Source organism: Triturus cristatus, chromosome 4_1 (genome assembly GCF_964204655.1).
Source record: "Triturus cristatus chromosome 4_1, aTriCri1.1, whole genome shotgun sequence".
Lineage (NCBI taxonomy): Eukaryota > Metazoa > Chordata > Amphibia > Caudata > Salamandridae > Triturus > Triturus cristatus.
This window is the reverse complement of record NC_140585.1, coordinates 165,069,589-165,083,508: the sequence shown is the minus strand read 5'-3', so window position 1 is coordinate 165,083,508 and position 13,920 is coordinate 165,069,589. Positions and strand designations below refer to the sequence as shown.

General features: G+C 41.5%; 1 protein-coding gene across 1 annotated transcript; it reads left to right on the top strand.

The window, feature by feature from the left end:
* Positions 1-3,550: 3,550 nt before the first annotated feature.
* On the top strand, positions 3,551-4,489 carry LOC146853796 (olfactory receptor 5J3-like). Its single transcript, XM_085650907.1, has one exon. It carries the CDS (start codon positions 3,551-3,553, stop codon positions 4,487-4,489), a length of 939 nt encoding a protein of 312 aa, XP_085507033.1.
* The last annotated feature ends 9,431 nt before the right edge of the window (positions 4,490-13,920 follow it).

The following is a 13,920-nucleotide window of genomic DNA, read 5'->3' as shown; positions in this document are numbered from 1 at the left end:
AGTCCTCTTCTGTCCACCTAAGAAGGGGGGGGGGCTCACTAATCGCCAGACTTGGTATAATGCTGCTTGCCGCAAGGCGAAATCAGACCTTTTATTCGCCATTAAGGAAGGCAATAGCAGAGTTGAGATCAAGGCTGGGAGGAGGGAGCATAAGCGATTGATTTTTAACGCTAAGATTGAGTGGGATCAGGAGAAGTGGGAGCATCTTACTAAATCACTAGCCAATAGGGACTCCCGCAAATTCTGGAGAATTGTAAATACTGGCTCAGAAGATCTTCCATCGGCTATAGAACCTAACATCTCAGCTGAAGCCTGGAAGGAGCATTTCTGGTCCCTTTATAGGGTGGAGGCTGGGGTCCCCGGTGAATTACCGCCCACTGTATCATCATGTCATTCTGGAGACCATTTTACGGTGATTGAAATTAGAGCAGCAATTTTTGCCTTACCCCTTGGCAAGGCTCCGGGTTTGGATGGCCTCCCCGGGGATCTCTTTATACAGGAACCAGTTGTTTGGGCACCATATCTATTGTCCATGTTTAATGCTATTCTGGGGGGCATGGAGGTGCCTAGTACTTGGCTGGGCGCAGAGATTGTGCCGGTCTTTAAAAAGGGGTCACCTCTGCTCCCAGCCAACTACAGGCCTATCAGCCTTATAGATGTCTCCCAGAAGTTGTTTGGTAGGCTGATTCTTCATCGCCTCCAAACTTGGATTCATGACTTTTCCATCCTTAGCCCCTATCAGGCAGGATTTAGGAAGGGGGTTTCGACTATGGACCAGGTGTTCCGCTTGAACCTTATTTACTGAAAGACCTTAATAATCGAGGGTGGCAGCTTGTACACGGTTTTCGTGGACCTGCGTGCTGCCTTCGACTTAGTCCCAAGAGCAAGACTCTGGTCCGTCTTGGCAGACCTGGCCATACCGCAAGATATCCTTTCCATTTTGATAAGACTGCACACGGGAAATTTTGCAACTGTGTGAGGTGCGGCAGGAATGGGGTACTTACGGATAGATTTCCGGTTGACAGGGGGGTAAGACAGGGCTGTGTCCTTGCCCCGACCCTGTTTTGCCTCTTTGTCAACGGGTTTATCGACCACCTGCTGAGGGTGACCGACTACGATGCACCTAAACTCAATGGCAGCAGGGTGCCCGCTATTATGTTTGCGGATGACACCCTGCTGCTGTCTAAGTCCCCCATGGGAATTCAATGAATTTTAGATGGATTTTCAACCTTTTGTACTGAGCGGGGACTAGAGATCAATGCAATGAAGACAAAATACATGATTCTCAATCCCCCAAATTCCACCCGGCCTAATCCCATCATAGGTACTCAGAAGTTGGAGAGAGTATGTTCATTTGAGTATTTGGGAGTCACCATTAATCAAACAATGTCCTGGGATACGCATCGTAACAAGGCCAATTTGAGACTTGTTCAATTAACTGGAGGTATCTGTAGGTTGAGGAATACTTCGTCCTTTAAACCTTTGACTCCAGCCCTACAAATTTATAAAATGCAAGCGCGTGGGGCAGTAGTATACAGTGGGGAACTATGGGGCCACACCTCTACACAAAATTTACTAGTCACTGAAAACAATTTTATTAGGGAGTTGGCAGCCCTTCCGACAAGTACACCTCTTTTGCCGTTGAGGTTGGACCTGGGATTGAGACCCATTAGTGAAGAGCTGGCACTCAAACCGTTGACTTTCTGGCGTCGATTGTGGGCTAGGCCAGAACTTGCAACATATAGGTCCGAACTACAAGAGATTTTAACTCTGCCAAAAGCCGCTCTTATCCCATGGTTATCCTATGTGAAAAAGACATGTGAGAATCTGGGACGGCCGGAGCTTTGCATAAACCCAGGGAGCGCGTGTTGTAGGAGCCCTAGGAAACTCCTGGTAAAGGAATTTTATGAATATAAATTATCAAAACTTATAGGGGCTACAAAGGAGGGGTCTCTTACTAACGTATTTATTAAAATGAAAGATGTGTACCACCAAGAGAGTGTTCTTGACAATATCAGCCCGGTCTTCACCAGAAAATTGTTCCTTCAGTGGAGACATAGCTCACTCCCACTTGGGTCATTTACGAAGCAGTGGTCCAATCCCCCCTCATCAGAGCAATGCTCATTATGCACCCAAACCCGGGAGGATGACCTACATATGATCTTTTTCTGTAAAGCATACTGTAGACCCAGAAATTATTGGCTTGTTCCCCTTCTTAAGAACCTGGGTCTTAGGCATTATCTACATGCATACAGAGTGTTAAAAACAGATCTTTCGCCCCCGGTTGTGTTTGCGGTAGCTAAATTTTTAAGAGCAATGTGGCACATTCGAGCAAGACATATAAAGCAGGTTGAGGCTGGGGATAATAGAACTATTGAATGTATTGTATTTTGCACTACGTTGTTATTTATGCTCCTTCTCAAAATTGCTTGTGCTTTTATTTGAATGTTAACTTTATTTTAAATGCTTTTATTGTTGTATATCTTTTATGATCTAAAATGGTCGAAATAAAGATTATAAAGAAAAAAGAATATTGGTACAACTGGCCCCAGATGTACAACAGTTTTTTGCAATCACAAACATAGATTCCGCTCTCTTGTGGCCGTTAAAACGGCTTCTGAAATGTACGATCCCTATTTTGTGAGTCGGTAAACTATTACTAACTCGCAAAATACGGTTTGTGAGTTACGACTGGGAAGGGACGTGCCGAGAGTATCCCTTCCTAATAGCGAGTATTAGGGGCATGTAGGATTGGTGGTAAGCTATTCGCAAAAGAGAGGGGTTCTCAAGATACCCCTTTCCATTTGTGAATGGAGGCACCAACATTTTCAGAGCAGGTAGAGGTCCCACGGACCCTGCCCACTCAAAAAAAAATGCAAAGAAACCTTTTAACCTTTCTCTTTTAAATGCGACCCGTCTTCTATTAAGAAAAATGGACTGCATTTAAAAAAAACTGCTTTCCTGAAAAAAGCAGTTACAGACATGGTGGTATGCCGATCCCAGCAGGCAATAATGTCTGTGAGTGCCTGCCATTCCTAATGGGTCACAAATTGCGACCTGTCTCATGAATACTAATGAGGCAGGTCCCTTGCGACCCTATTGGGAAATGCTAAATATATAAAAGACATACAAGTACATTTCACTTTGAGAGCCTCCAATTGCGAATCGCAAAATGAAATGAAATGTCCCAAATTGCTTAAATCATTTATAAAGCTATAAGGATCATAAATGTATTTGAAACTGCAATGGACCAGGATGAGCTCATAGTAACCTGTAACATTTCACAACTACTAGAAAAATAAAACTGTTTATCACTAAAGTAATTTTGAATAATTTGTTTATTGAGTCCTTGACCCCTTAGCTATGGCTCATTGAAATGAGACTTTTGTTTTATTGACCCTAACCTGATCAATGCTGAAAAAAATTGTTTCTTAAAAGGACCCTGAATTTCAAGAAATATTTGGACATGTATGTTAAATCCGATAACTATCATAGTTCATATATTTTCTCTCATTTGGTTTTACAAAGACCAATAGCATTGTCAACAGCCATGAAACCTGGAAACGGAAGCAACGTGGCTGAGTTCATTCTCTTGGGGCTCACAGGTGACCCACATCTGCAAATATTTCTATTACTAGTGTTCCTCTCTGTCTACGCCTTCACTATACTTGGAAACGTCAGCATCCTGCTTGTTGTTTGGTGCAGTTCCCGCCTTCGAACGCCCATGTACTTCTTCCTTGCACAGCTGTCCTTTGTGGATATTTCCATGACCACTGTTATCTCTCCCAAGATGTTGATTGCATTTGTTACTGGGGAGAACAGAATCTCTTTTAATGAGTGCATAGCCCAAACCTACCTGTTTTGTGCCTTTGCCAGTGCTGAGTTCTTTCTCCTGGGAGTAATGGCCTACGACCGATATGTCGCGATATGCAACCCACTGTTATACACGGTCAACATGAGCACACATCTCTGCATACGATTGATTGTAGGGTCATACATAGGAAGTTTTCTGCACTCTCTGATTCATGCTGTTTGCTTATATCGCTTATCTTTTTGTGGGCCTAATGTCATAAATCATTTTGCTTGTGATTGGCCTGTACTTCTTCCTCTATCCTGTACAGACTTTTTCTTAAATGATTTGGTACGGATTATATTTGGTGGCATGATGGTGGCAGGTTCCCTCCTTGTTATCATTGTCTCCTACATCCACATAGTCAAAGCCATCCTTAGGATCCGCACCTCAGCTGGGAGACACCGGGCCGCCTCCACCTGCATCTCCCACTTCACTTGTGTCTTTCTATTCTTCGGCAGCTGCTTGATCATGGAGTTCATGCCCCACTCAAAAGATTCAGAAGACAAGGTCAAAGTGGTCGCTGTCATCCATGCTGTGCTGGTTCCCGCTCTGAACCCGGTGATATACAGCCTGAGAAACAATGAAGTGAAAGAAGCTGTAAAGAAGATATTGATCAAGCCATGTCATTATCGATGATCAGTTTCAGCAAACGATTATAAATTGAACACCATGTGTACATGAGGCCAGAATATGTTCTAGATAGATTATCTATTAAAATTATATGCGCCTGTCTCCAGCGGATGTTATCTGCTGTGTTGTGGCCTGGTTGTCGTTTTTGATTTTCTCTGACATTATTCCAACTGTGGAATTTTTTAGTAATGATGGATTAGCAACAGTTTTGTATGTCATTATCTTGTCCTGTCTGGCTGGAACAGCTAAATAAAGATCTTTTCAATTGAATTGAATTGGAAAAAATGGATCTGCTATTGTGCTTTCTCACGTTTTTATAATGTGTTATACAAGGCATACACATGTTGGTTTAAATAATAAAGTGGCCAGGTTCACAAATCTTTTTAGTGGTTGAAAACCTTCAGTTCACTACATTTGTGTATTTGCAAAGCTAAAGATTTCTTCACTATGTTTCAGATTTATTTTAGGAAGCAAAAATATTTTTTGAAGTCCGAAAATGCTTCTGCCTCTGGATACTGAATAGCAATTTGGAAAGTATGGGTCATGCTTATCACTTCCAAATAGTGATTCTGTATCAGATGTATCAAAGGTTTCTAGCCATTATTTGATCGCAAACATTAGAAAAGTTATCAACAACCAAGCTCAGGTAGTAAATCATTCACAAAGGGAAGGTGGTGCCCTTTTGTCTCCTTCCCCTTTCTGATGTTTTGTAAAAGTTTCGGGGGAGTAAATTTAAACTTACAAAAAAAGGTGTTCTTTGTTAAAAGATAGCTCCTTTAAAGAAAAACTGGGATTTTTTTTTTTGTGTTTTAAAACTATTTAGTTTATTTAAACAAAATAACAGTATTGGACTGACCTGCAAGTTTTGAAGTGCCGCATGAATATTAATGAGCTGGGTCGGTATGCAACCGTCTCCAAATCAGAATTTAAGGAACCAACCTCTTATTACAAAGGTCAGTTTACAAAATTCCACAGTGGCTTTGAAAAATACAGGTCACAGAATTAGTCCAGTGTTTACAACCTGCACAATGATTCATTTGGGCTTAAATCACAAAACAGCAGCAACTTAAGCTACATATTGGACCACTTGACAACACAAGTGGGCCATGTAAAAAAACCTTAATGCTGTGTCGAAATGAGGAATATTCACCTTGGCTCTCAGTTACTTTTGTCTCACACAGTGTGATGCACAGATGAGGAGGACTGTTGATTCATTGACATGGATATGCTTAGATACTTATTGGACAGTCAGAAGGACCTTGAATTGCTGCACAAGTGATTCATTAGGGTAGAAGCTCACATTGTAATTGGTAAGGAATCTGGATAATTGTGAAGATTTGCATCCGTCTTACCATCTCCACCTTTTCCACACTCTGTGGTAAGTATTTAAAGATGCCCTTCATCTGTTTTGAAACCATTTGTGGATTATTGAAGTGCAAGTATTCTCAAGCACAATTCCACCACTGGCACCATTCAATGGTTGATTCTGCATGGACATGACAATATTCAGTAATTTCAAGTGTTTTGGGTATCCTTATCTGACTGTGTACCACGTTTCTTTCCATACTACATTGCAGCTGTGTGCATCTTTTGGGCTGTTCACTGAAGTGGCCATGATGCAGTGTTCCTGCTCTCACTGACCTTTATGGAGATACTAGGGGCCATATTATCAGGACGGCGTTAAACTTATCGCAGCTTTAGAGGCAGGAAACTGCCGTTAAAGCAGCGATAATGGGCTTGATAATATGCCCTTGCGAATTCTCATAGGAACATGAGCTTCTATGGGAATTCACAAGGGCATATTATCAAGCCCATTATCGCCGCTTTAGCGGCCGTTTCCTGCCACTAAAGCGGCAATAATTTTAACGCCGTCCTTTGATAATATGGCCCTGCCTTAGTTGGTTTTACTATTGAAATTACCTTGGTATCTTAAAACAGCACAGTTAATTAGCAGATATTATTTGGATTTCAATATGCATTTACAAATGAAGTTCATCTACAATGTATATGCTATATAGTGTGATTTATTAGTATAGCAACATCTACTGATACTTTTCCCACCTTTTTGCAGTTTAAGTTTGATTACATTTTTTGAGTAGAAAAATGCTTGCTATTATGTTTTATATATTACCTGCATTTAACAAACGTTTAAGATATGTGTTCCAATGCTTACAATGTGATAATTCACTCATACATTTTAAAAATATATGTATTGCACCTTCAACTTTGCACTAAGCTATAATGCCTTGTCCACCCGAACAAGGTTGATTCTGCTTGAATGCTTGTTTCAATTTTTAAAGTTCAAACATTTATTAAATTTTATTTTATAAAAACAGATTAATGGGGCCCCCTTTTCATTTGCTTTTAATGCTGCATTGGTATCTACACCTCAATCTCTTTGTCAAATCATTGAAAATATTTGCTCCTTGGCCGTATGGACTTCTGTTAGTTGACTTGAAGCACTGTAAGGGAGATAACATCTAAAATAAATATGTTGCCAACATTTGAGATTAACCAATAAGGACCATTAATCAATGTTCCTGACAAAATGATTTTATTTTAGAATGTTGGTCCACTCAATGTATATAGAAAGTATAAATAAAATCACTAGATATAACAATAAAGTCTGGACACTGAAATATGCCAGTAAGTTAAATCGTAATAAAATGAGATACAGAAAGGTGACAACCACAACAAAAATAAAGCAAATTGTAGCAATCAGGTGTTCCATTAAGAAACTCCCCTTTCCTAATCTAAACATAAATTGGGGATTAAATCATTGTTCGAAATTGAGTTCCTAGTTGACTGGTGTTAAAGCCCTGGTCAAACAGTGACCACAATCATAATCTGTGTAAATCACAAACACATCCTAAATTAACATGTGCTCACCCTCTGGTATGTGGCACGGAGCAGTCAGCATTAACTTAAGAAGCAATGTGAAAAGTATTTGTGAAACACTTCAAACAGTGAAAGCACCACACAACAATTCCACTCCAGGCTGGAAATGTAGCTACAGTTAATAAATAAAACAAAATTACAATAATTCTATAATTAGAACTTGAAGTATAAATGTTAAAATAAACTGTAAAAAAGTGTGTAGAAAAAAAAATGAAGATGCACGGTTCAGCGATTCGTCGGTGTTGATCCCGCATCAAGGTGATGAGTTGATTTTCTCCAGGCAATAGTTCTCAAGACAAATCGCCAGTTCGGCAATATGATGGCTCTGAAGGAGATGCAATGGATTTTCCCATGCAGTAGAGGAATTGCTGCAATCTTTTCCCTCCAGTGGCGGTGATGCAGTGGTTCCCAAAGCAACTGATGGTGGTGCACTAGTTCCAAGTACGATGTGCCAGTTGTGCTCCCACAATACCAGCAATGTGTAGATTCTGCTCTCACAGCAGAGGAAACATTGTTTCCCGCTTCCAATGGTCCTGGTGCAGAATAAGGATGGTTGGAAGTCTTTTATTTCCCTGAGACGTCAGAGCAGGAGTTCAGCCCTTGAAGTTACTTTGGGTTCAATTATGTAGGTCAAATATTTAGCATCCAAGCAAGAGAGAACAGCAGTCAGCAGGGCAACACAGCAAGGCAGCAATTCTTCCAGAGCAGCAGTGCAGCAGAATAGCAGTCCTCCGGCACAGCAGTTTTTCTTCCTGCCACGGTGGTACAGGTCTAAAGATGTCTTGAGTTGGTGGTGGCAGAGGTCTGGTACTCATACCCTATTGTGCCTTTATAGTGGGGGAGACAACAAAGAAGGGTCTTTGAAGTGCACATAGGTCCTGCCTTCCTGCACTGGCTGCATGTCACTACAGAGGGTTAAGCACCTTTTTGGGTGTGGACAGGGCACAACCTATTCAGATATAAGTGTGAGGCTGTGCCCGGCTCCTCCCTCCCATGCGCCCAGGAGGACACATCAAGTCTCACCTAAGCTCCCTTTGTGTGTGGAATACACAAAGCCCAGCTATTGCCCACCCTAGACAAGTAATAATGATAATAATAATCTTTATTCAGCATACAAAAATATGACCATAAAAGAAACACCTTAAAATGTACAAACATCAGGTGAAGGTAGTCTTCACAGATGCAGCCACATACATGATAAAACCAAGTTTATATACTATCCTTATCCCCCAATTATCACTTAATATCAACATGCATCCAACACATTTTGATATAAGTTTAAAATGCATAAGAACAATAAAAATACTCAGCTAATACTTTTAGCAAAAATGGCAGGAATTCTTCTGGGCTTCAAGCACCCCTCGTAGTTCTTGAAAAGTTGGAAACACAGAAGAGTGTAAAAATATCTGATGACAATTTTAAAAACAACAAGGCAACACATGCCTGTTTAAATCTAAGCCGTCTTTAAAGACTCTTCAGGAACATTCTTCTGGGATAGGCATAGTGCAGACAGGGTAGGACAAAATGTAAGCTGTCCTGTGGAGACCTATTGTCGCAGCCACAGGGTCCTCTATGTTCTATATTCACAATAAAACTGGCAGGTACAGCCAATAGATGATGAAATAAGTTTAATCTAAAACGAGTAAGTAAAAATCTGTCATGTGCACTAGTTATGAGAAATAAATATGGTTCTGTGCCCTGCGTTGACTTGACTAAAAGATGGAAGCTCACTATCCTCATGTTACATTGTAACATACTCAAAAAACAAGTCTTTAATATGTACCTTTTCCTGAGTTCCCAACTAGTCCGGGAGAGTGAGCAGATCTGCACACGCTAGTGTGTAGAAGGTATCCTTTACATATTTTAACCCCAAAATTTTTATCGCATGGTCAAGGGAGAGACAGTCCTGGTTTACCAGTCTATTAAAACCAACCTCTTCATTTGCCCAGATCTTTGCCCAATACAGTAGGGGTTTAACGGCCACCATATCAGAAATGTATTTAGACCTCAATTCTTCGTGCACAATGCACGCAGGGGTACTTTGAGGAACTTTCAGCAAGCACCTAAAATAATTATTATCTTCAGTTTGCAACTTATTAACCTCCTTAAATCCCCAAACCTCACTTCCATATAAACCTTTAGAGCAGCAGATGGAATTGTATAACTTTAAAACCATTCCTGGTGACCAGCGGCCTACTCTATGAGTAAAATTCAATTGTCCATCAAATAAAATGCCCAAATATGAGATGGCCGGTACTTTCCCCAAGATGTGTGTGCCTATTGTGTACTTGTGAGGCTTACTGGACTTCTTCCCGATTTCTATAATGTATTATTTGACTACATTGGAGGACAGATCCAGATTATTCAGGAAGGTCACGCAACCGTCTCTTAAAAGATGCAGACCCTTTTGGGTGCGAGCAAGGAGTACCGCATCATCTACATAAAGCAGAACAGGAACCGCTCTTGTACCTGCTCTATCCTCTGGGTATCTGCATGTATGGCCATCAGGGCAGAATCGAGGCCGTTGAAATATAATGTAAACAAAAACGGCGCTAATATACAGCCCTGTCTAAGCCCACCAAATTAGTTAAAATGGTCTGTGATCTTCCCCTCCGATATGTATCTGACTACTGCTGTGGTATTAGAGTGTAGGGACGTTAGAATGTTAATTATTGCAAGTTGCACCCCAAACTCTCCCATGAGTGTCCATAGTTTGCGGCGGTTCACTCAGTCAAAGGCTGCAGTGAGATCCATAAATGCTAAATACAGCGCCCCTGATTTAGCTAGTGTGTATTTAGCAGTGATAAGATCAAGATTGAGGCATTAGTCTATGGTAGATTTCCTAGGTCGGAACCCGTATTGGGCATCTGTTATGATTCATTGACCTCTGCCCATTCCATCAACCTATTTAGAACATCCTGCCCCAAAACCTGCACAGACACATCAATGAGAGATATGGGGAGATAGCAATGTGGACTGTCCCTATCTCCTTTCTTAAAAATTGAAACAATAGTGGCAGTGGACCATGATGCTGGCATTACCGATGTTACTGCTGCATTTAATACCCTCACTAGTAGCAGCACCCATACCTCTGTATTATATCAGAAGAGGTCTGGTGGGATCCCATCTGGGCGCGGCGCCTTGTTCTGCGTGAGACCCTCTATTTCTGTTTCCACCTCGTCCAGAGAGAATATAAGGGGGTTGGTTCTTTGCTCCGGGTTAGGGGCCTGAGGTTGTGCTGTTCTATAGCGGTGGTTATACAAACCCTGAAAGTGCTCCTGCCTTTGATCAGGTAGGATGTTATGGCTTAGCCCTGGGGTATTCGAGACTTTGAAACATGGGTTGATAATGACCCTCCAAAAATAAGTAGAATTCTTTAGCTCCGCTGCCTCTATTAACTCCTCCAAGGCTTTCTGTTGTTGTTGTCCCTTTCGCCCCTTGACGGCTAGCGTATAGCTTTTACGACAGGCCGCCACCTGATCCTTATCCCTCGGGTACTGCTTGTAGGCTGCTTTTAACTCTCTTAGGGCCCGAGAACAATGACCATCAAACCATCTCGGTGCGTTCATACTAGGGGAATAAGCGGGTGCTTTCAGTAAGCTATCTACTAACTGTGCAAAATCCCTAAAGGCCTCCACTAGTTCTACCCCTTGCACCTCTAGGTCTAGACATTTCAGAATAACTTGCTTTCCTCTGTTAAACAGAGAAGTGTTAAAAGCAACAGTGTCTCCCTGAACCCAGTGTAATCGCCTGCCTTGATCAGTTGCGGCAATCGTCGTATCCTCAACTACTCTGTGTGGTACTGGAAGATGGTGTGAGGCAATAAGTGATAAAGTCACCGGATTATGGTCACTAAATGCACTAAAATGAATGTTAAAAAAGGATATACACCTTTTCAATGTGAGGGAAACAAAAATAAAATAGATAATTTATTAACATTCTCTCCCTTTAAAAGTTGGGGGGAAAATTGTGTCTAGTTGGATGGCAATCAAATCCAACGTGTGTGATAAACCATATGTGTTTAAAAGACCATTCAGATACCACCCTGCCAGCTATGCTCCAAGTGTGGTCCCTCTCTTAATGTCCAGTACGACCATTCACAGTGAGTCACCCTCATGTTTGGACACAGATGACAATTAAAATCATCGATTAGGATCAGTTGTGACTGTCTGCCCTGCCTCATGTGTTTGCTCCAACCAAGTATTTAAATCTTGAAGGCTAGTGGATCCCTGCAAGTGTGATTTTGCATTATAAAAATGTATTAAAACTAGCCTATACATGTTGTTGAAGGATGTAAGTCCTTGGCGACGTCCTAGTCCCATGCCAGATTCTTCCCTCTACCATGAATTTTCAGGTCTATAAACATAATTAAGGGCCCCCCTTGCTCTCCCTGAGCCCTATCTTACTGCTGGGCAGAAGAAAGTTTTGTATCCTTCAATAAAGAAGTAATTTTCTGGCTCCCACATTTCCTGCAGGCATATTATATGAAATTCTCTGAAGTAGAGAAGCCATTGCACGTCCGTTGGCTTGCTGGACAAACCCGCTACATTCCATGAGATTATTTTATGTCGCCCAGAATGCACCCCCCCATGGAACCAACAGGCGGGGAAATAAAAGATGCAGTGATAGCCCTCTCTGTGTTATCTGGGCCCAGCTGACTTTGATCCCTACACTCTGTTTGTGTTTTTATCCCCAAATTGGTCTCCACTCTCCTCCCTACTATACCAGTGGATTCAGATCGAGTATCAATAACTCTGCCCAAGTCCTCACCTTTTTGTAGTCAATCAATATCATTCAAGTCCCTCAATGATGCAAATGTGTTGATTAAAGCCAGGGGTCCTCCGCCCAAGGTTATTCCTTCTTCTTGTCCTACAAAATGTTGAGGCCCAGACAAGTAATCAGAGACAGACAGTAGGCACCAAATGGCAACAGTAAGAAAATGTAAACTTTCTAAAAGTCTCATTTTCAGAATTGAAATTTAAAATCTGACATCACCATAAGTTGAAATTTCACATTGTGATTCCAGAGACACCAGACTTGGGGTACTTACGTCTTCCCAATTAAAGATGACACTTATAAAATGTAATAAGGTAAACTTAAAAGTACATGTCCTACTTTTTACAGACACTGCACCTTACTCTTAGGGGTGACTTATTAGTATTCAAAAGGAAGGTTTGAAGTTTAACTTGTCAGGTTGACTTGGTAGTTTTAAACTGCAAACACAAGCTCTGCAATGGCAGGGCTGCCACATGTTCAAAGGGCTACTTAAGTGGGTGGCACAGCCAGGGCTGCTGGCCCACTAGTAGCTTTTAATTTATATACCCGGGCACATGTAGTGCACTTTACTATCTAAAGCTTATTAGTATATTATAAGTAAAGTAAATATGCCAATTGTGGCTAAGCCAATGTTACCACACTTTATGTAGAGAACACATGCACTATAGCACTGGTGATAAGTGGTAAAGTGCTCTGAGCCCTAAAGCCAATACAAAGAGGTCAGAAAAAGTAGAGGAGGTAGGCAGAATGTTTGGGGTGACACTGCATAGAGGACCATTTTCCAACAATCTTCTGATGGAGAATTCTATTCAGAGAGCATAGAAGGTGTCAGCACAGAATAGAACTCCTGCAGAAGTTTAACGAAATAATGAAGTGTTCAGCATGAAGCTTTACACACGAAGAAGTTCAGAGAGAAAAAGATGTATTCCCTCTCAAAGTCAAGAAAAAGTCTGGCTAACTACGGGAACACCAATTATATATAAACATCCATATCTCTCTTCTCACCACCAAGAACTAATCAAATTGCTATGGTTGTGGGGAGTTGGCACCCTCCCTTAAGTTCCCATCTCCTTGAGTTCAAGCTTGCAGCTGGCAGCCTTGGGCACCTCATCCTCCCGGTACACGGTAAACAGAAGGCTTTCTTTGACCATTATTTCTCCAAGTTTGCTGCCAACTTTCTTCCCACAAGTCTCACTATCAGTTGTCTAATAAAACAAAAAATATTCTCTAGCTAACAAGAAGCAAGAAAAAACACACCTGTAGAAGAAATAAACAGACTTCCAACAAGGCTAAAACACCATTTTTCAGTTGGGGCCTGAAGTCATGTTAAGTTAACTCGAGGATCAAAATAAACTTTGGTATATATATATATATATTATCTACTGGCGGTCGCCAGTAGATAGTTATAGTTAGGATCGTGTTTCCATAGGAAATCCGCAACATTCTATTTGGAATAACTTTGGCGCCGGTTGACGAATCCTCGCGAAATTTTCAAAATAGGTGGGGCGCTCCGCTCCGCTCCTACCCTGAACGTCTCGGGGGGATTCGTCAAGTGGGGGCTGAGAAAAAAGGGGGGTCCCAAAACGCGTTTTCCCCATGCAATTTTCCATAGGGACCTTTAGTCCAAGGTACAGCCCGAACGGCTGAACAGAATTACTTGAAATTTGGCAGAGAGGTAGTCCTCAGGTCAGGGAAGTGCCTTTTGCAGGTCTGGTGTCAATCTGTTCAGTAGTTCCTGAGAAAATCAAAAGTAAAATCATATA

Excerpts from the sequence above, each read along its gene's own strand:
- LOC146853796 (XM_085650907.1), top strand. The coding sequence starts at position 3,551 with ATGAAACCTGGAAACGGAAGCAACGTGGCTGAGTTCATTCTCTTGGGG.